The 18472-nt window shown below is 48.4% G+C and overlaps 1 protein-coding gene across 1 annotated transcript in view; it reads left to right on the plus strand.

Moving 5' to 3' along the window:
* Positions 1-18472, plus strand: part of PLXNA4 (plexin A4) — a 410094-nt gene that overhangs the window by 296813 nt on the left and 94809 nt on the right. The window contains exon 5 of the mRNA XM_006202300.4: positions 13240-13340. Coding sequence (XP_006202362.1) covers positions 13240-13340 — 101 coding nt within the window. The remainder of the gene's footprint in view (positions 1-13239; positions 13341-18472) is intronic.

An 18472-nucleotide genomic window follows, 5' to 3' on the forward strand; every position in this document is an offset into this window, starting at 1 on the left:
CCAAAAAAATGAGTCGGCCGTGGTTGTCATCACTGTAGTGATAGCTGCCACTTACTTGGTGTGGATGCTTCAGGAAGAGTGTGGAATGTTTTACCTGTATTCTATGATTTAATCTGCATAACCTTTTGGAGGCTGGAAAATGTTAAGTGCCTGACCAAGCTATTAAGCGTCAGAGCTAAAATCGGAGTGGCAACCCTCAGATTGCAAAGCCCAGGTCCCTGATGGCTGCACTGCCTGCTCCCTGGGGGCCCCCCTGCCCCCAGTGGGTTCTACGCTCCTAGATTCCTCTCCCAGGTTCTCTGTCTGCTGAGCTTGCTTGTCACAGGCAATGATGTTTTGATGTTAGGGGCTGTTTGTTGCTGTAACAGAGACCTGAGTGGACAGAGACAAAGCTCGTAGCTTTCCCCTGGCCACACCACACACAACCTCTAAGAAGGGGCACAGGCCAGCCAGGATGAGACACCTCCTCCTTCCCACCCCCATGCCGGGCCAGCAATTATGTCTGACCTGGCTGAGTCCCCATCTAAATACAGCCCTGACCAGCTGCTCATCATTTCAGAAGGGGAAATCCACTCTGAGTCTTAGTCTGATGGAGATCAGGTTCCCTAGCTGCATGCCATATGAAATAAAAGAGTTACCCGCTCCACCACCGCTCGCCCCTTGACAATGGACCTCCTAATGGGAACCAGGTGATCCACAGCTACAGTCCAGCAGGGTCAGCTCCTAGCAAATGGAATTGGGTGCCTCCCCATGACCTCCTCAGCTCTGCTGCCTAGAGAACATGAGAACTGGCAAGGATGGATGTTTCTAAACACTATGTGCTGAGATCTAACTGTCACCTAACAGCAGAATACTTTGTTTATTTGCAGTATGCATATGAGGAAACCAAGGCTCAAAGGCATAAAGTAGCTGTCCCCAAGTCATACATTTGACAGGTGGCTGAGCCAGGACTTGAACCTAAGGCTAGATTCGAAAGGCTGTGTTCTTTCCATCCCATCAGGCTGGGCTCAGTGCAGCCACCCCTCCTGAGCATCACCAGCCCCCACTCACCCCACAGTTGCTTATGTTAATGACAGAAGTGGTACTAATGAATACTGGTGATTTCGTAGTTGGTGGTCACAAGTCATGGTCATTTTCTTATGATAATTCAAAGTACATTTCAGGTTGAATCATCTAACTTTTTCAAGATAACAAGAACTATACCACATTATCAGCATGGACTAAAATGGGGAAAGATCCTGGAATGAAATTCCTGGAGGCTTCCCTAGCCTGTAGATATTTAATTATGGTGAAATCTTCCAGCTAAAAAGGACGATAGAGATCAAGATATGTCTGAGAACTGAGAGCCTGAGAAGTGAGAGCCCTTGCCCTCGGTCTCACAGCAGGTTTGGGGCAAGTCTAGGACTAGGGTCCAGGTTTTAGGACCGCCAACCCCAAGATCCTCCACTACACCAGGACCCCTCTTGCTGGAAGCTAAGCTAACCCAAACCTAAGTGCGTGATGGCGTCTGAGCACATGGGGACCACAGACGGAGTGCCCTGGGCCTTGCTCAGGATGCCCGTGAAGAGATGGAGTCCTCTCTGTAGGCTGGGTGGGGATGAGGTGGTTGTGGGGGTGGGGGGTCTTCTGGGTGGGCAGGTGAGCTCGCTCAGTAGTGAGTCACCTTCTCAAACAGTGCCCCCCGACCCCAATTCAAAACGAGCTAGTTAACTTCCCAAGTGAGAACTCTTCTGTGGCCTGGTACATCCACTTCCAGGGTGCTGGTCATCGTGGGGCAGCCAAAAGGGGCAGATCAATCAGATGTGGGCCTTTTTCGTAGTCCCCAAATGTTAGAAATCATATGGGTATAAAGAAAAATAAGAACTTTGACCCTCAAGTATATTGGGAGCTGACTAGTTAATTTGGTTTAAAAGACTAAAGGTGAAAGCATCTTTTGCAAATTAATTTCCCAAGACAAAAAAAAATTTTTTTTAAATTATACCCTGCCTGTGAAAAATTTAAACTCCCCAGTTGACCACTGTTAGCAGTTTTACTATTGCAGTTGCTGTTCTTTGCACAAAAATATGTCTGTGTATTATGAATATGTAAGTACAGAGTTGTCTTTTAAAACTAAAAATGGATATTTTTATCAACTTTAAGTCAACTTTTTATCAAAAAATAGTGTACTTTTTCTGAAACTTACCTTTTAACATAGAGATAGGTAGTGAATATCTTTCCATGTCAATGATGCAGACATGCTTTAGCTCGGAGTATGGATATAGCATGACTTATTTAACCAGTCCCCTGTGGATGGACGTTTTAGGTTATTACAAAATAGTCATTGTCAAATACAAAGCCACAGTGATTATCCGCAGCCATGCTCCTGTATCCAGGTGCTATTTTTCCTACGAGAAAGATCCTAAGAGGAAGACTTGCTGGCTCATTTTAGATTTTAGTAATAACTACAAAATTACTCCTCAAAAAGGTTGTACCAATCTAAACCCCCACCGACAGTGTAGAGAGCATAAGAGTCCTTTAAAACACAGTCATTTTAACTATTGTCCTTTCATATTTGAAGAACTACCGGAAAACGCCCTCAGGGCAGCATCTCTTAATGAAAAGGTCACATTTGCCAGCATGAGCAAAGATGACCCACATCCAAGGATGCCTCAGACATCAGAGGACCCCCTTCTGCTTCCCCCAGCAGCAGGCTGACCCCTGACCCCACCAAGGGAGCTCACACAGGTTCGAGAGAGTTAGGTGGCTACACTGAGGCAGGAGGTGAGGGTGGAGGAAGAGCATTTAGGCTTCTTTGGGGCACCTGTGGTCCCTGTCTCCTTCCAAGGCCAGCAGCGCCTGGCTGCCTGAAAGGGGCCCTATGTTGATGGGACCTAGAAAGCTCCCGCTGAGGGATATCAGTTTCTGTTTATTTAGGCACTATGATTTTCCCCAGGGTCAAATTCCATTTTGAAAGAAGATGTTTGCTATCCAAAGGAGCCACCTACCCAGACCGGGAAGTCTGCAAAAAGCTGCTCCCTCATCCCAGAGCATTTCTGCCCATAGCTGTGAGCAAACACCACCCCTCTTACCAGACACGCTTGTCTAGGCACACGGGCCACTGTGTGCCCTTTCATATCAGCGTGCCATTTGCACAGAACCACTCTTTGGTTTGAACAATTAGACCATTGCTGGGGCTGCTGCCAGCAGTGCTCTTGACAGAAGGCAGTCGGAGCGAAGGTTGGGTGCTGGGTGGAGAAGGCCTGCCCTGCCGCTTCCCACAAAGAGCCGTGCCAGAGAGCCAGAGGGTCGCCGCATATGCCTCGGAACTCACTTGGCTCAGCCGCAGGGCCTGGATGGAGGTGTCACCGTGCCAGCCCCTCCTCCACCCACTTCTCGGCTGCTGGAACAAAGGCCCCCGTTGAGCAGGCTGAGTTGGGGAAACTCACACCAGCAGGTCCCCAGTCCCAGCTCGGATGGGGCCATGGGCTGTCAGCTGCACTCAGTGAAAGGTGGTTGGACTGGGAGCAGCACTCTGATCCCCAGGACAAAGGCTCCTCCCCGTGTTCTGGGCTTGGGGGTGGGGAGGGAGGCTCACATCCCCCCTGGGTGTGGGTCCCCGGGGCTCTGCCTCCTTCATCCCTGACCTTAGGCTTGGGTCAGGAGCAGGTATCTTGGGCAGGCATCTGTATCCAGGGACTGGGTATCAAAAGAAAAGTGTTGGTAGCCTTGTGGCCTTGGACAAACCCTGCTGCAGCTGAGCTTCACCTTAAAAGTGAGGGCTGGCAGCTGGATTGTTTCCAGGCCCCTCTCTGCTGTTCACTCCGTGAAGGCCAGAACACTCCTCCCATCCTGGGCACCTTCTCACCCTCATGCTGGGTGCAGGGCCTCTCTGGGCAGGATGTGGGTGGGGCTGTCAGTCTCCTCTATCAGTTGTAAGGTCCCTTGAGCCCACGGTGTGAATGGGAGCAGGAGGGCCCAATAGGGGAGAAAACTTGACCTTTACACTAAGAAGTGAACTTGTGGCAGGAATCCAGAAGTCATAGATTTGGGAGGAAAGCCAAGATTGTCAAATCAGTTATCTCCATGGGGTCCTTGGAATAGACTGGAGTTTGTCAGGAACCAAATTTATTTATTCATTCATTCATTCATTGCAAGCATTCACTCTCTTGCTCATAAGTTCTCATTTGCTGTGCCTGAGCTGAGTGCCATGTGTGGTAGGATAAAGAAGACTTCACATCACCCCTCATGGGGGCATCTGAGAAAGATGCTGGAACCAGAGTCGTTCTTGGCTTTGTACTGACATGTTCACATGTGTCATCTCAGTGCATCCCCAAAACAACCCTTCAGGGTGCTTACTGTAATCCTTAGATAATGGAAAGGAGGCTCAGAGAGGTTAAGTAAGTTGTCCAAGTCACAGAGGAAGTGGTAGATCTTGAACTAAAACCTGGTTCTGTCTTTCCCCCAGATCTCTTCTTCTATTTGGCTTTGAGATAAAACTATTCCAAATTTTGTTTTCCTCCTCAGCCATGCTTGAAGAAGCTGGGGGGTGGGCATCTCCCTGGAGGAGGCTGACCTGCTGTGAGCCTCTCTTTAGGGCTCCTTTTTGCCCACTGAAGGGGCCCATCAGTCCTTGAACTCAGCCCAACCTTCCTGGTTTGCAGTAAGCAGCCTGCAATGCTATGGAATTTTCAACGCAGGGACCTGGATTCAGTGGAGGAAGCAGAGGTTTCTCAATCCCCTGGCCTGGATGAGGGGGGTTGGTGTGCGCTGGCCCCAGCTTCATTTCAGTTTCCACCTTTGCCACCGCCCTGCTGTGTGACCTTAGGCAAGCTGCTTAGCCTCTCTGGGTTGTGTTTTTTCCATCTGTGCAGCAAGGAATAGGATCACTCCTCACTTGGCGAGGGAGGGGTCTGGTTGAGTGGGACGCAGGCCGATCGATGCAGCACAGCCCACACCGGGAGGCGCGAGGATGGGGTGATTTCTCGAGGCTGCAGAAATCGCGCGGAGAGCTCCTGGCCCAGCTCCTGCCATTTGCTAATGAGGAGCAACATATGTTGACGATTCCGGCGTCAAGCTCACTCCTTGGCTGTCCGAGTTCCCAGAGCAAACTGGCTTCCTATTAGGCATTTATACTTATTAATAGCAGCAAATTTCAGCCCTCCGCAACATCTGCTACTTTTTATTTGCAAAGAGCTTCCCAGACCATTTATATTAGTAGTATTTTGTGACCAATTCTCTGAGGCAGAGGAGGCCTGGGTCTCCTTATGGGTCAATGAAGGTCTAAGGAGGGGAAAGGATTTGTTCAAGGTCACCCAGACACCCGGAGTGGATTAAAGCTCAGGACCGCACTCCCCAGGCCTGGTGCCCTGGGGCTGCTGTCCTTGCTGTCCTGAGTATCGACGACCTTGAGCGCAGAGCTCCTGCCTAGAGGCAGGTGGGGACAGTGTTGACAGCCACTGATGCTGCCCTTGCCCCCGTGCACCAGCCTGCTCTCACGTGAGACCCCTGCTGAATTAGCCCCCTGGCCCGAGCGCAAGCAGGAGAAATTGCAAAGTTCACGGCAAATCAGTCCTGAGGAGCTTTTATGGCTGCCAGGTAGATAAAATCATTTCCTGGCACTGGGCTACCAGGAGGTCAGTACAGAGGGTTGGTCCCGCAAGCATTCTTGCCTCCAGTGAGCTCTCCACATCGGGAGAGCCACGTTCTCTTTCCAGGGTATTTTCTGATACTTTGCTCAGGGGCTAGGCCTCTCTGAGATCTATAGATCTATGTCATAGAGAGTTTGGTCAGCATGGGAGATAACAGGAAGATTCATTTGTCATGTGAGACCCAGTTTGTGATAATCTCCCCCACATGGTACTAGGTACATATAACCTCAGTGTTTATCTAGACCTGTTTGGTGCTCAGGATAGAAACTACCACCTGCAACCTTACCCCGCCCCATTATGCCTCACCCCTCTCCCCTTCACAGGACCTTTGCACTTGGGTGTGACTTTCTGCCCAACACCTGTGTATCAGTTAGCTCTTGCCTCCAAAATGCTGTGTGACAAACCACCCCAAAACTCAGCAGCATACAACAGTAAGCACTCATTCTTATTCTCACGGACCTGCAGATCTGTTGCCTGTCAATCAGTCTAAGCTAAACTCAGCTGGGCAGTTCTGCTTCGAGCTGCGGCACCAGCCAGGCTTGTCTCCTGTCTGTGGGGAGGGCTCAGGTCTGCTCCACGTTGGTTCATCTGGCTGAAGAGGAGCAGCTTCTTGGGGAAGCTATGTTTGTGGCAATGACAGAAGCACAGAGGGCAAGGCCAAGCACATGGGGACATCTCAAGCCTTTGCCTTGTTCTTACTGCCACCCCATTGACCAAATACAGTTCTGAAGCCAAGTCCAAGGTCAAGGGGTGGGAAGTATGCTCCATGTCTTCAATCACCACGAAGCCAGGTAAGGGTGGGCAGGGGGCTGTCAGAGGCTACCTTAGGGCACTGAAGAGTTGGGCTTCACAACACAATCTGCCAGAGCCTATGACTGGACTTCTAGTCTTGGCGTCTCTTGCCAATCTGCCAAGTTCAAAAATACCTCTAAGCAAAGTGGATGTATATGATTGTGCTCCAGGCACCCAGAGTGACATGAAATGAACACAGCTTCCCAAGCCAGTGCTCAGCCACTACAAGTTCAGATCCTGGCATTGAGGGGTTTAGAGGCCATCACGGGGAGACAGAACTCTACAAAACCCTTGCCTGGCCCCAGGTCAGCAGAAACCAAGTGGGGAAAGGCAACCAAAGGCCACCAAAGGAAAGAAAGGCCCCTGGAGAGGCTCATTTGAGAGGCTCCCCAAGACCCTGACTCTGAAGTCCATATGTACTCCTGAGTTAATAATTTTCTAGAAAAGAATTGACTTTTCCCAACTCTGCTTCCTTTGCTTGGGGACAGGAGATGGATAGGACAGTACCGGGGACGGTGGGTACCAGGCACAGCATCCACACATCTTGACAGCACCACAGCAGCCTCTCGGAGTTTCTCAATGCATTGTCTTGCCTCTTTTTTTTTTTCTTCTTCTTCTTCTTCTTTTGACAATCTGGAAGGAAATTGGGTACTTAAGAAGCCTTTTGGACATTTAAATTAACTCCCACCATCAAGCTCAGGGTATCCACTGTAGCATTAGCATCCAATTATAAAAGGAGAGATGGAGTAATAAGTCACATTTTGACCAGAATGCCAAATGCTTAAACAAATTAGAGATACACAGGGAGACTGGACATTATATCTCTGGAACATTCCTGAATGTAATCAGCACAGCAGCAGGCCCCCTTTGGAATGCTAGCGGCAGCAGGCAGAGTGGGACTCCGTTGCCAGAGGGAAGCATCTTTTGGAATGTCAAGGAAACCTGGCAGGGGCTGGACAGTAGGGGCCAGGACTCAAGGAACCTGAAAATTCCTCCAGCTGCCATGAGCACATCCAGGCCGCAGGCCCTCCAGGGAAAGGGTTCCGTTGATCCTTGGCTTATAGAGGCCAAGGCCATGAGCTAGAATCCTGTGTGGGCTCCTTTGCTTTGTGGTCAGTCACTCTCTGTCTTCCTGTCCGAGGCCGTTGTTTTGTAACTTCATGTCCTCAGTCATGGGGCTGGAGAGGCGAGGGAACAGAGGTGATGCTTCCATTGACAATAGTTCAAAACCAGACACACCTACACTGTATTATTTAGGGAAGTTTACCTTGGTGGCAAAAGGATAAAGCAAACCAGTGTGATTCCCAGGAAGGTAATGGAGGGGAAAGAGAGGTGGGATGGAGACGGGCGCACAGGTGCTTCTGGTCATAACTGGGGATGAGAAGTGCTGGAACGGGGGCTGAGCAGTAACAAGAGGATTTTTATAAAACCAGGGACCACTGACCTCACAGGAAGTACGTGAATTCCAAGCCCCTCCCCTGTGCCTCCTGGGAGGGGCTGGGAGGTGAGGGACGGCTCTGGGTAGAACAAGGGTATGACATTATTTTTCCAGATCAGAAAGTGGAGGTCCAGAGCTCGAGAGTGACAGATCCATGTACATAACAACAACACACGATAAGAGACATTCATCCAAACCCTTTTGTCCATTTGAGATTAAATTTATAAGAGTAACGATGCCTATCTTTTCACCCAAGGATCTCAGAATGTTTCATACACATGAATGTATTATCAGTCTACCAACAGAAAGCTTCTCCCCCTTGACCCAGGCTGCTGAGCAGAGAATAGATATTTTTTTTTCTTTACATTTTTCTATATGTATTTTATTTGATTGATTTTTTTATTAAGGTATACTTGATTTATAATGTTGTGTTAATTTCTGGTATACAGCAAAGTGATTCCATTATACATGTATATTTTTTCTTTTTCATGTTCTTTTTCTTTTTTTTATGTTCTTTTTCATTATAGGCTATTACAAAGTATTGAATATAGTTCCTTGTGCTATACAGTAGGACCTTGTTGTTTATCTATTTTATATATATAGTAGTTAGTATCTGCAAATTTCGAACTCTCAATTTATCCCTCTTCACCCTCTTTCCTCCCTGGTAACCATAAGTTTGTTTTCTGTCTGTGAGTCTGGCTCTGTTTTGTGGGATAGGTGTCCTTATATCTGCCCAATAGTTTCTTTTTTTTTCATTATTGTGGTAAAATACACATAACCTGGAATTTGCCATTGTAAGCACTGTAAGTATTCCATGGCATTAAGTACATCACACCATGCTGCAACCATTAGCACCGTCCTTCTCCAGAGCTCTTTTCTTCCTCCGACCTGAAACTTTATACCCATTAAACACTACCTCGCCGTTCCCTCTCCTCCAGCTCCCGGCAGCCACTTCCTACTTTCTGTCTCTGTGATTGACTACTCTAGGTATCTCTTATAAGTGGCATCATACAATATTTTTTTTATGTGACTGGCTTATTTCACTTAGCATAATGTTTTCAAATTTCACCCACATTGCAATTTGCGTCAGAATTTCCTTCCTTTTTAAGACTGAATAATATAATTGTATGTATACACCACATTTTGTTTATCCATTCATCTGTCCATGGACATTTGGGTTGCTTCTACCTTTTGGCCACTGTGAATAATGTTGCTATGAACACGGGTGTACAAGTTCAGTTCCTTGCTTCCAGTTCTTTGGGGTACGTACCCAGAAGTGGAATTGCTAAATCATATGGTTTAATTCTAAATTTAACTTTTTGAGGAACTGCCAAACTGCCCAATAGGTTTTTGCACAAAGTTGACAGAATATGACAAGACTAGCCTACCCTAATCCCTCCACCCAAGGAGCCCCACTCTCCCCCAGCACAGTGCAGGCACACGCAGAGGTTCTGCGAGGTAGTCTCCTGTCTCTGGACACAGTGAGGGAGCTGTTGCAGCCACATCAATCAGCACCTCTCCTGGAGTCCAGTGGCTAGGGGACAGACCTCAATTGTTGGTGTTCTCTGACATCATCCATCACTAAGTTACATTCATCTCTAGATAGGTCACATTGCCATCTGATTTGTTCTCCGAGCAGAAACTCCCTCCATGACTTTCTTTTTTCACCTCTTCCTGTGGTCTGAATTCCCTCGCTCAGTTAATTAGCATTCCTGGCACTGTGGCTGAAGACTTTAATCAGCGTGGGGTGGTTTTAATTAATCGTGTGCCTCTGCATCTGGAGTGGTTTGTGTTCCAGGGTCAGGAGAGGAGCCGGAGATGGGGGATGAGAGAGGCAGCTTTGTCTGGTGGAAGGTGTGGGAGGAGAATCTAGGTATCTGGGGAAAGAGAATCATAGTGCCAAACGGGCTTGGAAGCCATCCGGCCACCTGTACAGCTTATGAACAAGCATGGCAAGTAACCAGAGCCATTGGGGTACAGAATTGCATCCAGATAAATGGTGAACTAAATCTAATTTTCAAAAGTGATTTAAAGTGTCAGGAGATTTTCTGAAGCTCTCGAGAATTACGCATGGGGTGGGGAGTGAGCAATGATATAGACTGGGAGATATGGGGTAAGTCTGGGAGAGCTGGCCATGCTGGAGGGTACTACCTCCAAGTGGGACCTTGGACATTTCCCTGGGCCGGGCCTTCTTCGGGAAAGTCCTGGAAAGGTGAGGGGGTGGGGGAGGGTGGCACTCAGCTCTCAAATAATGGTACCCCTTCTACATGGACAGTCAGAATCCTGGTGGCTCCCCAATTTTAGCATCCACGTTTTGAAAAGAATGGAGAAAACCCAGATAAAGTTCAGAAGAGTAATAACAAATGATTGATTGTATAGATAGGAAGATCCTATAAGGAAAGGTGAAAGGAAGTTGGTTGGAATTTATTTCCCTGTCTTGCAGGGATCCACCCTGATGAAAAGCAAAGAAGTATATATAACCATTATAGTAAGTGGTAAAAGCACTAAATAAGTTTAGGAAGTTGAGCCTAGATGAATCAATGAATGGTTTAGGGGCAGACATCATGGTTCAACAAGGAAACAATGTGGTCAAGGTACTAAAGGTGAAAAGTTCCTCCATGAGCTCTTGACCAAGTTCACGAGGCCTAGGAAGACCGTCAGAGCAGTTTTTGGTGATGGGGGAAAAGGTAAAGTGACAGTGCAATAAAGAACGGACATTAATGCCAAAGATAATGGTAATAAAAACTGTCACTTGCAATGAGCTTGATCATTTACAAGGCAGTTTCATACCTTTTGGGTCATCCGTGCTCTGTGAATTGGGCGGGGGGAGTGTCTTTATCTCCATGTTGAAAGATGAGAAAAAGTGAGTCTCAGAGACAACAGGATCTTATCACTAATAAATGGTGAAGCCACAATCGGAGCCTAGCTCTACAAGCACCTACACGCTTTCCAACCAAATGAAAATGACCCTTGTTTTAAATCGAGAGAGGAAGGACTTTATAATTCCAGGTATTGACATTATTAAATACCAGTTGCAAGATATTTTTAGAAATCTGAATGCCAAGGCTTTGGAGAAGATCAGATTCGCCAAGCAGCTGGCTCTTCGTGTTGCCCACCCCAGAACCCCGTGGTACAGCCGTCCAAGACAGACTATAGAACATGTCATTGGGAGAAACCAGGGAGGATGTTAATTCAGTTTAGACCAAGAAAATGCTTTTGACTGAACAAGCCATAATTTTTCTCTTTAAGCCCATGCAAAATATGGAGTGCTAGACAAGCAGCTGGAACATATGAAAACATTATTATGTACTTATGCTACCAACTTTCACCATCTATGGCCCCTTTTATTACTTTTTTTCATCTCTAGGCATCAAATTTTGAAAGCTCTTTGCCTACTAAACAAACTGCATTTATTAAGTAATAATGTATTTCCTGTTTTTAATATGGGAAATACATCACTGAGTATGCATACAAACAGAAAACAGCGCCAGTCCAATTTCTGTTAGGCTTTTGGAAATACTGACAATAGCTGTAGACCTCATTACCACTCACGAGTTCCTAGGAGTCCAGGTACTGTGGGTTGGGCGCCAGTATTCATATGCTTACACGATCAGCATGTCTGTGCCCATTTAAGAGGTAGGGAGAAGGATTAAAGAGGCAACAGGAATAGAGTCAGTTCCCTGCTGTGTATAGAGTCAGCAGAGTAATTTGTAAGAAATTTTGTCAGGATTATGACAATTATGAAATTGGGAAGGTGGTATGTAGGCAGACCTGAGTCATGGCCCAGGCTGATTGCATGAGCAGTAATAAAAGGAAAGATAAAACTCCAAATGTGCAAAAAAGACATCTGAGAATGTGGAGAAGGGGCCACGAAGGCCAAGGGCAAAGCTATAAAAATGGGAGCAGGAAGCTAAAAGGTAATTTGGAAGAAGTGAAAATACAAGGTGGACATTAAGAATGCTCAGTGTGCATTTGAGAAAAAACAAAAAGAGGCATATAAAGGGAAGAGGAACATTAAGGTAGGAAGGGAAAGGAAATCATGTGGGATTTGAAAATAATTATTATTAATTAATTCCAAAAGAAGAGTTTTGAGACTAATTGAGCAGACTCTGCTGCCAGTTCGCCTGTGCGTGAGTTACGAGGAGACCCTGCCAAGTGGTACTTAATTTTAAGGAGGCAGATGCCCCAGGACGCAGCAGGGAAAACACAGCCCCCTGCATTTGCCATTGAAGAACAGAGGCTCAGTCAGGTCAGCAGGATTTATATACCTCTCAGTGTCTACTGTCTGACGGCAAGAAATTAGAAAGGAGGACCACATCGAATTCTCCTAGCTCAAGCTGAAAGATTAAGTAAGAAGTCCTCCACTGAGATAAAAAGTTATCCCAGTGGAAAAGAATGATTTTAAAAAAGCCTTTTAAAAGGAGAAACTGGCAAACGTGGAGAAAACCAAGGCTGTAGAAGGAAAATTAAAATTCCATTTGATCCTGTGTATCGTTATTAAGTGCCTCCTATGTATCATGCCCTGAGAAATCATGTGAAAAAGACATCAGGGCAAAGCTACACTGGAGAACAAAGAAATTCCGAAGATCTTTAGGAGTAAGCAGGAAGTAGAAGCATTTGGGCCAAGCCAGAACGTCATGCGGAACATTTTACATTAACAAGTGGCTGGTGAAAGCTAAGATAAAGTTCTGGGGTTGGAGAGGAAGCCTCTAGTCATGAGGAGAGTGTGGGTAGAGAAGAAATAGAAGCAGCTGCTCTTTGAAAACACCAGAGTGAACAACTTTCAGAGCCAGTTGGCCAACAGGATGAGAAAGACAGAGCAGGCGAGTAACAGCGCCGAAGGGAGTTTATTGTACCTTGGTGAAGAGAAGGAGAAGGGTCTTGGACTTGGGTTCTATGCTCTCTGGAACCACAAAAATGGTGAAACCTGAAGGAGGAGGACCGGGATGGGGGCAAAACACTTTAAGGTAAAAGCGAACAAGAACGGAGAAAGAGGAAACCTTCGTGTTTATTACATTGGTAAGAGATAAACGTGATGAATTGCATGTTTGTAGAGGTGTTCGGGGGTTGGTGGTGGGAAAATTTACACGTGCACGGTATAAATATCTTTGATAACAATGTGATGTGAATCCTATGGAGTCTACTCCCAGACGTGTCTAAGAAGATTGTTATTTTCTTTGCTGGTTGTCGCCCCGTGATGCTTGTCCATCCTCTCAGATATGATCACTCCAGGTCCCTTTCGGTTCTGGGGCTCTAGGCCCCCTCCTGCTTCTACACTGTTTTAGGTTATATACCCAGGATGCGATAGCACTGCTTCCTGATCAACTACTGGGTGTTCTGTAAAATCTTAACCACTCTCTCTCTCTTGTGGTCCTGTCCTAGCTCACCAGAGTCCCTGTGGAGTCCTGTGGTCAGTATCGGAGCTGCAGCGAGTGTCTTGGCTCTGGCGATCCCCACTGTGGCTGGTGTGTGCTCCACAACACGTGAGTACCACTGGGCAACCTCCTCCTGCTTCTCACTTCCCCCTGTAATCCCCTTCCTGCTTGCCGTCTTCACTGTCACCACTCTCCTACGCTTTGATCTCTCTCTTCTGTCCCTCTCTTTTCTTACTCTTCCTTCCTTGTATCCTTTGTAATCTGATCTCCCTTCTTTTGTTGTGACTTCAATTTAAATTGCCAAATTCCTGTAAAAATATATGGCAATGTCAGCACGGGAATGATGTTGGGTCAGGATATGGAATCACAGACAGGAAGGCTGGAGGGAGATCTCTGGACATTTCTGGCTGTAATTTGACTATAGGCTGACATTTCAAGGCTGAACAGCAGGAAAAAGGCATTGGACTATTTTCTCCAGGCTCACATGGACCACTAAGTCACGTATGAGCTATCTCCACTGTTCACTTGCTGATTCAGCGGCCACTTAACAGACTCTTCAATGTCCCTGCCAGAATCTTCTGGTAGTTGAGGTGTAAGTTCAAGTTCATAGCACCCAAGAACCCTCCTCTGCTGTCCTGACACTCATGTGGCTGTCAGAGCACTGGGGTCACTAGACCAATGGAGCCCTGACCCGAGTGCTAGGCACTCCCCGCCATGTGCCTCTTCCTTGCTGGCTCCATTTTGTTCTCTAGAAGTGGGAGGAAGACAATGGTATACAGTGGAGATAAATGGTAACCTAATAAATGAGCTGAGGAATGGAATGAGGGGTACAGACAACCAGCCAAACACAGAGGGGGAGCTGAACGCCTTTTTCTTAGGGGGTCCAAAGACCTTGGCATCACTGACTGGAGAAGCCAGCGGTCGTTGTGCCTCACTCAGTGGAACTTGGTCCCAGCCAAGCTGTTGCCGCTGGAAGCCCAGGCTTCTACTCAGCACTTGAAACCCGACACGTTGTGAGCTGGACACGAGTGTTATAAATTAGAAAGGACTTAAGTTTTCCTACTAAGAGCCTAAACAGTGTGTGACCAATGAGATTTACCGGTCATTTTCTACTGTAAATTGGCAGGGACAGGATCTTGCCTCATCCCACTCCAGGAGTGCCTCTGAAAGTTAGAAAGGCCCCCCTTAGATTCTAACACATCCTCTCCAAGGGCTCTGGTTGGCACCCTCCCTTCTCTGGGTGACAGTCTCAGGCATAGTGAGTCCTTGAGTGCCCTAAGTTAGAAGGTCTGAAGAAGTCGTGGTGGGAAAAAATTGAGACCTACTGACCTACACTGAAAAACACGTTAAGTCAGAGATGACCAAAAACTGGGTACAGGAGTGTACCCCAAACTGTATATGGTAACAGAGAGCAGTGGAGCCTAAGCCTGGCCGGCAGACAAGAGGATAGTAGAGATTGCATTCAGAATCCACATCAGCTCTGATGGACCCAGGAGAGTTGCCCAGATGATGCTCTGCAAGGCAGAGTGAAGCCGTTTTCTTTGTCTCACACAGTGAGGGTTCTCAGAGAGGGACCGTGCTCCGGATCCGTTGCTTCCTTGGGGGCTTTAGGCCAGCTGGCTTTCAGCTTGGCCAAGGATGGCTCCACTGCCCCTGCGTGAGGCTCTCACACCTGGCATCATTCAAGGGCCATCAGAAGAGCTGTCCCCACCCCCGACACTCTATGCCTGTGGGACCCAAAGGCAGGTCTCTGTGTCAGCTTTGATCTCGCCTGGTGATGCTGGCCAGCCCCACGTAGCACTGAGCCCTGTGAGATAGCAGCAGGGGGGCTGTGAGTACCCCACCTCCCAGCCCCAGAGCTGAGATCAACAGGAATGAGAAAGGGATTACCACAGACTAGATCCTGCATGGCCTCGGCCTCCCCTCAGTAACCTCATACCTGCCTCCTGTCGAGCGACAGAAAACAGGGTGGACTGGGGCCAAGGTGAAGTCCGGACAGTTCATGAAGGAGGCTGTGAGCCTGCACTGGGAAGCCAGCCGCTCTACTCTCAGCAGGGCCTGAAGAAGACAGCCATGGACGTGAACTTTGGGCATCAGCCATCAAGTCCAAAATCCACATCCCCCAACTGTGCAGCGGCCTGGGGCAGCATCCCAGCTCCAGGGTGCTCTGCCGGCTCGAGGTGTGGTTCTCTGTAACCTCTCCTGCTTGTGTGAAGAGCCTGGTGCTGGGGGCTTTGCTGATGGATCAGGGAAGGGCCAACTGCCCCAGGGGGATTCAGCTCATGAGCACCCTAGGCCAGGGCTGCCTGCCCACCATGACACTCAGTAACTCCATCCTTCCTCTCTCCCCACTAGAGTTAATGACCAGGAGAACCCCCTAGCTCATGTGGCCAGGTGAAGAATCTTCCAAGACATGTTTAATCAAGATATAATGTTTAATTAATATAGATAAGCAGAACCTAAGTATATAGTTTGAAAGTTTTGACAAATGTAAAACAGGGGTAATCCCCACCCTCATGGATTTATACAGTATTTCCTTCATCCAGAAAATTCTCTCATGCCCCTTCCTAGTTCTTCCCAGTGGGTCTTTCTTAAGCTCAGGTCAAAGCCAGATATCGCTACTCTTAAATGTCTAGTTTGCACCCCTTTCATTTGAAATAGATGCCAACTGGGTGTTCATGACAGGGAGAGATGCATGAGGACGTGGACCAAGCGGGAGGGAAGGGAGCAGGCTGGGGCAGGCAGAGGCAGTGCGGGAAGGACGAGGACTGCCAGAGAGCCTGCAGACGCTCACCCCCGGGCGCCTGGGTTTAGTAGGAAGGGAGGGAGGTGAAAAGTGCAGGGCATTTCATCACTTTACGGGAGCGCTGTACCCGCACACACAGACTTGTCCCTAGACCTTTCACATGGGCCATGCCCTCTCTTTGCCAGGCACTGTGCTAGGCTCGGGGCACACAAGGGGCCGCATGAGACTGTCTACCCTGAAGCAAGTTCTTGGGAACCAGGTCTCCGGTCCAAGGATGGGGTGAGGGTTGCAGTCTGGACTAGCTCCAGCGCCTGTGTCAGGTCCGCGTCCCGGGCAAGACCCCGTCCGTGCTAAGTGCTGCAGGCCCAGTGAGACCGACCCTGGGAAAACCCGTGCAAACGCACGCTGGAAAGAGGGTTCCTTGTGATGTCGAGATACATCCACCTTCTCTGTCGCTTTGCCACTTTTCCCAGGGTTGTAAGGAGTGAGAGGGTGGGGAACTTTGTGGGTTGTGAGAGCCTGCGTGCAGTTCAAGGCAGCCCCACCAACAGGTGGCTCAGGTGGCTCAGGTGGCTGAAAGGGCCGCTTGTACCAGCAAGGGCACAGGTGGGTCGCACAGTGAACAGGCTTAAGAAATGTTCATGTAATTGAAACCCTCCCCGCTGTTACTCACTCTCAATTGTCCTGAAGCACAGGCCTGCCAACCCAGTAGCACGGGGGGGACACCCCATCGCCATTCCTGGCAGCCCCAGCCCCCAGCCCACAGGCTTGCCGGTTTTTAATGGCAACAATAGCTTCTACAAACTGGGTATTTATTCGTCCATGACCTTGAGACTTTGTTTGCAGAGCCTCCACCTTGGGCCTGAGCCTACCTGTTTTGACTCGGTGAAGGAAAGGAAAGCTTACAGCCCAGCCTGGCTTCACCTGTCCTGGGCCTGGAATGATCCTTCCAACCACCAGGTCCCCAGCCCCCTCTCCGTCTTCCCCTCCCACACTCAGGCCAAGAAGCCTATTCGTCTCGGCAGGTAACGGGATCCCCCACAGACCCAGCCCCATCGATTGGCCCAGACATTACCTTTCTTCAGAAGGGTCATCTGCTTCACTCCTGGGAGGCTCGAGTAACCCAGGACATTGACAGGGAAAGATAAGATCAGCTTTTATAAAGCCTTTCCCTTCCCCGCTGGGGAACTCTCCTCTTTGCAGAGTTCTTCTCTTGGAAGAATGCCCTCCCTGGGCTGGGTTGGCATAGGTCACTGTTCAGGATTCACTTCATATAGCTTCTGCCAAGATGGAAAGAAGGAAAGGAGAGGGAAAAAGAGCAAAGGAGAGGAGAGGAGAGGAAAGGAAAGGAAAGGAGAGGGAAGGAAAGGAAAAATGCTGCCACCTGGAGCAGAAGGGATGGGTTAAAACTAAGAACCCATCTGTGGATAGATCCAGTCTGGGTTTAGTTTCCTCAGCTATGAAATCACAATGAAAAGAGCCATCTACAGCCACGCTGTGAAAATTAAGAGAAATGATGTGCATGCAGCCCCTTGAGGGGCCTGGAGGTAGCCCCGACTTCAATGGCTATGTAAGCAGAGGCCTTGGGTCGGACCCAGGGTGTTCTCCGTGGCCCCTCTCCCCTTCTTGTCCTCCCCAGGACTGGAGGGCTGTGGCTGGGTGGCTGGGACAGACCCACCACTGGAAAGTCTTCCTGCCTCAGGCAGCTCCAACCAACCCTGCTCAGTCTTCAGCAGCCACGTGTGCCTGGGAAAGTGCGGAGAGAGCAGTTTGTCCCATAGCCATGCTAAATGTCCCCTTAAGTCACGTACAGACTCATTCTAAAATGCACATCTTTTGGCGCTTCTTCTTAGCAACTCCTGTAGCCTGGTTTTCTGTTTATCTTTTTAACCTGTATCCAAGGGCTACTGAATACTAATCTGCTAAGTGGATGATGGCTCCTCTCTCGGGCTGTTTGCAGGATGTCCACACAAGCAGGCGGAATTGTTAGGATCCCCTTCTGCCCAGCAAACTCTTTGCAGTCTCTGCTGTGGTCTTCCCTCTTTGCCAAAAATGTATCAGCCTCTGGCCCAGAGGAGAGAGTCCCAGACGAGATACCAGTGTTTGTGAATTTTTCTTTCCACGACTCAACAGATCTAGTTGTCCCTTGGTATCCACAAGGGATTGGTTCCAGGACCCACAGCAGATACCAAAATCCATGAATGTCAGATCCCACAGTCGGCTCTCTGTATCTGTGGTCCCACACCTGCAGACTCAGCCAATCACGGATCACACAGTACTGTAATATTTATTGGAGGAAAAAACACATATAAGTGGGCCGCAGCAGTTCAAACCCATGCTGTCTAAGGGTCAGCTGAATTAAGGAAACTTGGTTTTTTTTGTCTTAACCACCGCCTTCTCCCTGCCCTCTCCACATACAGTATGTATAACACATGCTTTCATGACCAAAGCATGGTAAATCAACAGTGCCGTCTTCTCGTGTGAATTAGAACAA

The sequence above is a fragment of the Vicugna pacos genome, chromosome 7, assembly GCF_048564905.1.
Source record: "Vicugna pacos chromosome 7, VicPac4, whole genome shotgun sequence".
In the NCBI taxonomy this organism is placed as follows: Eukaryota; Metazoa; Chordata; class Mammalia; order Artiodactyla; family Camelidae; genus Vicugna; species Vicugna pacos.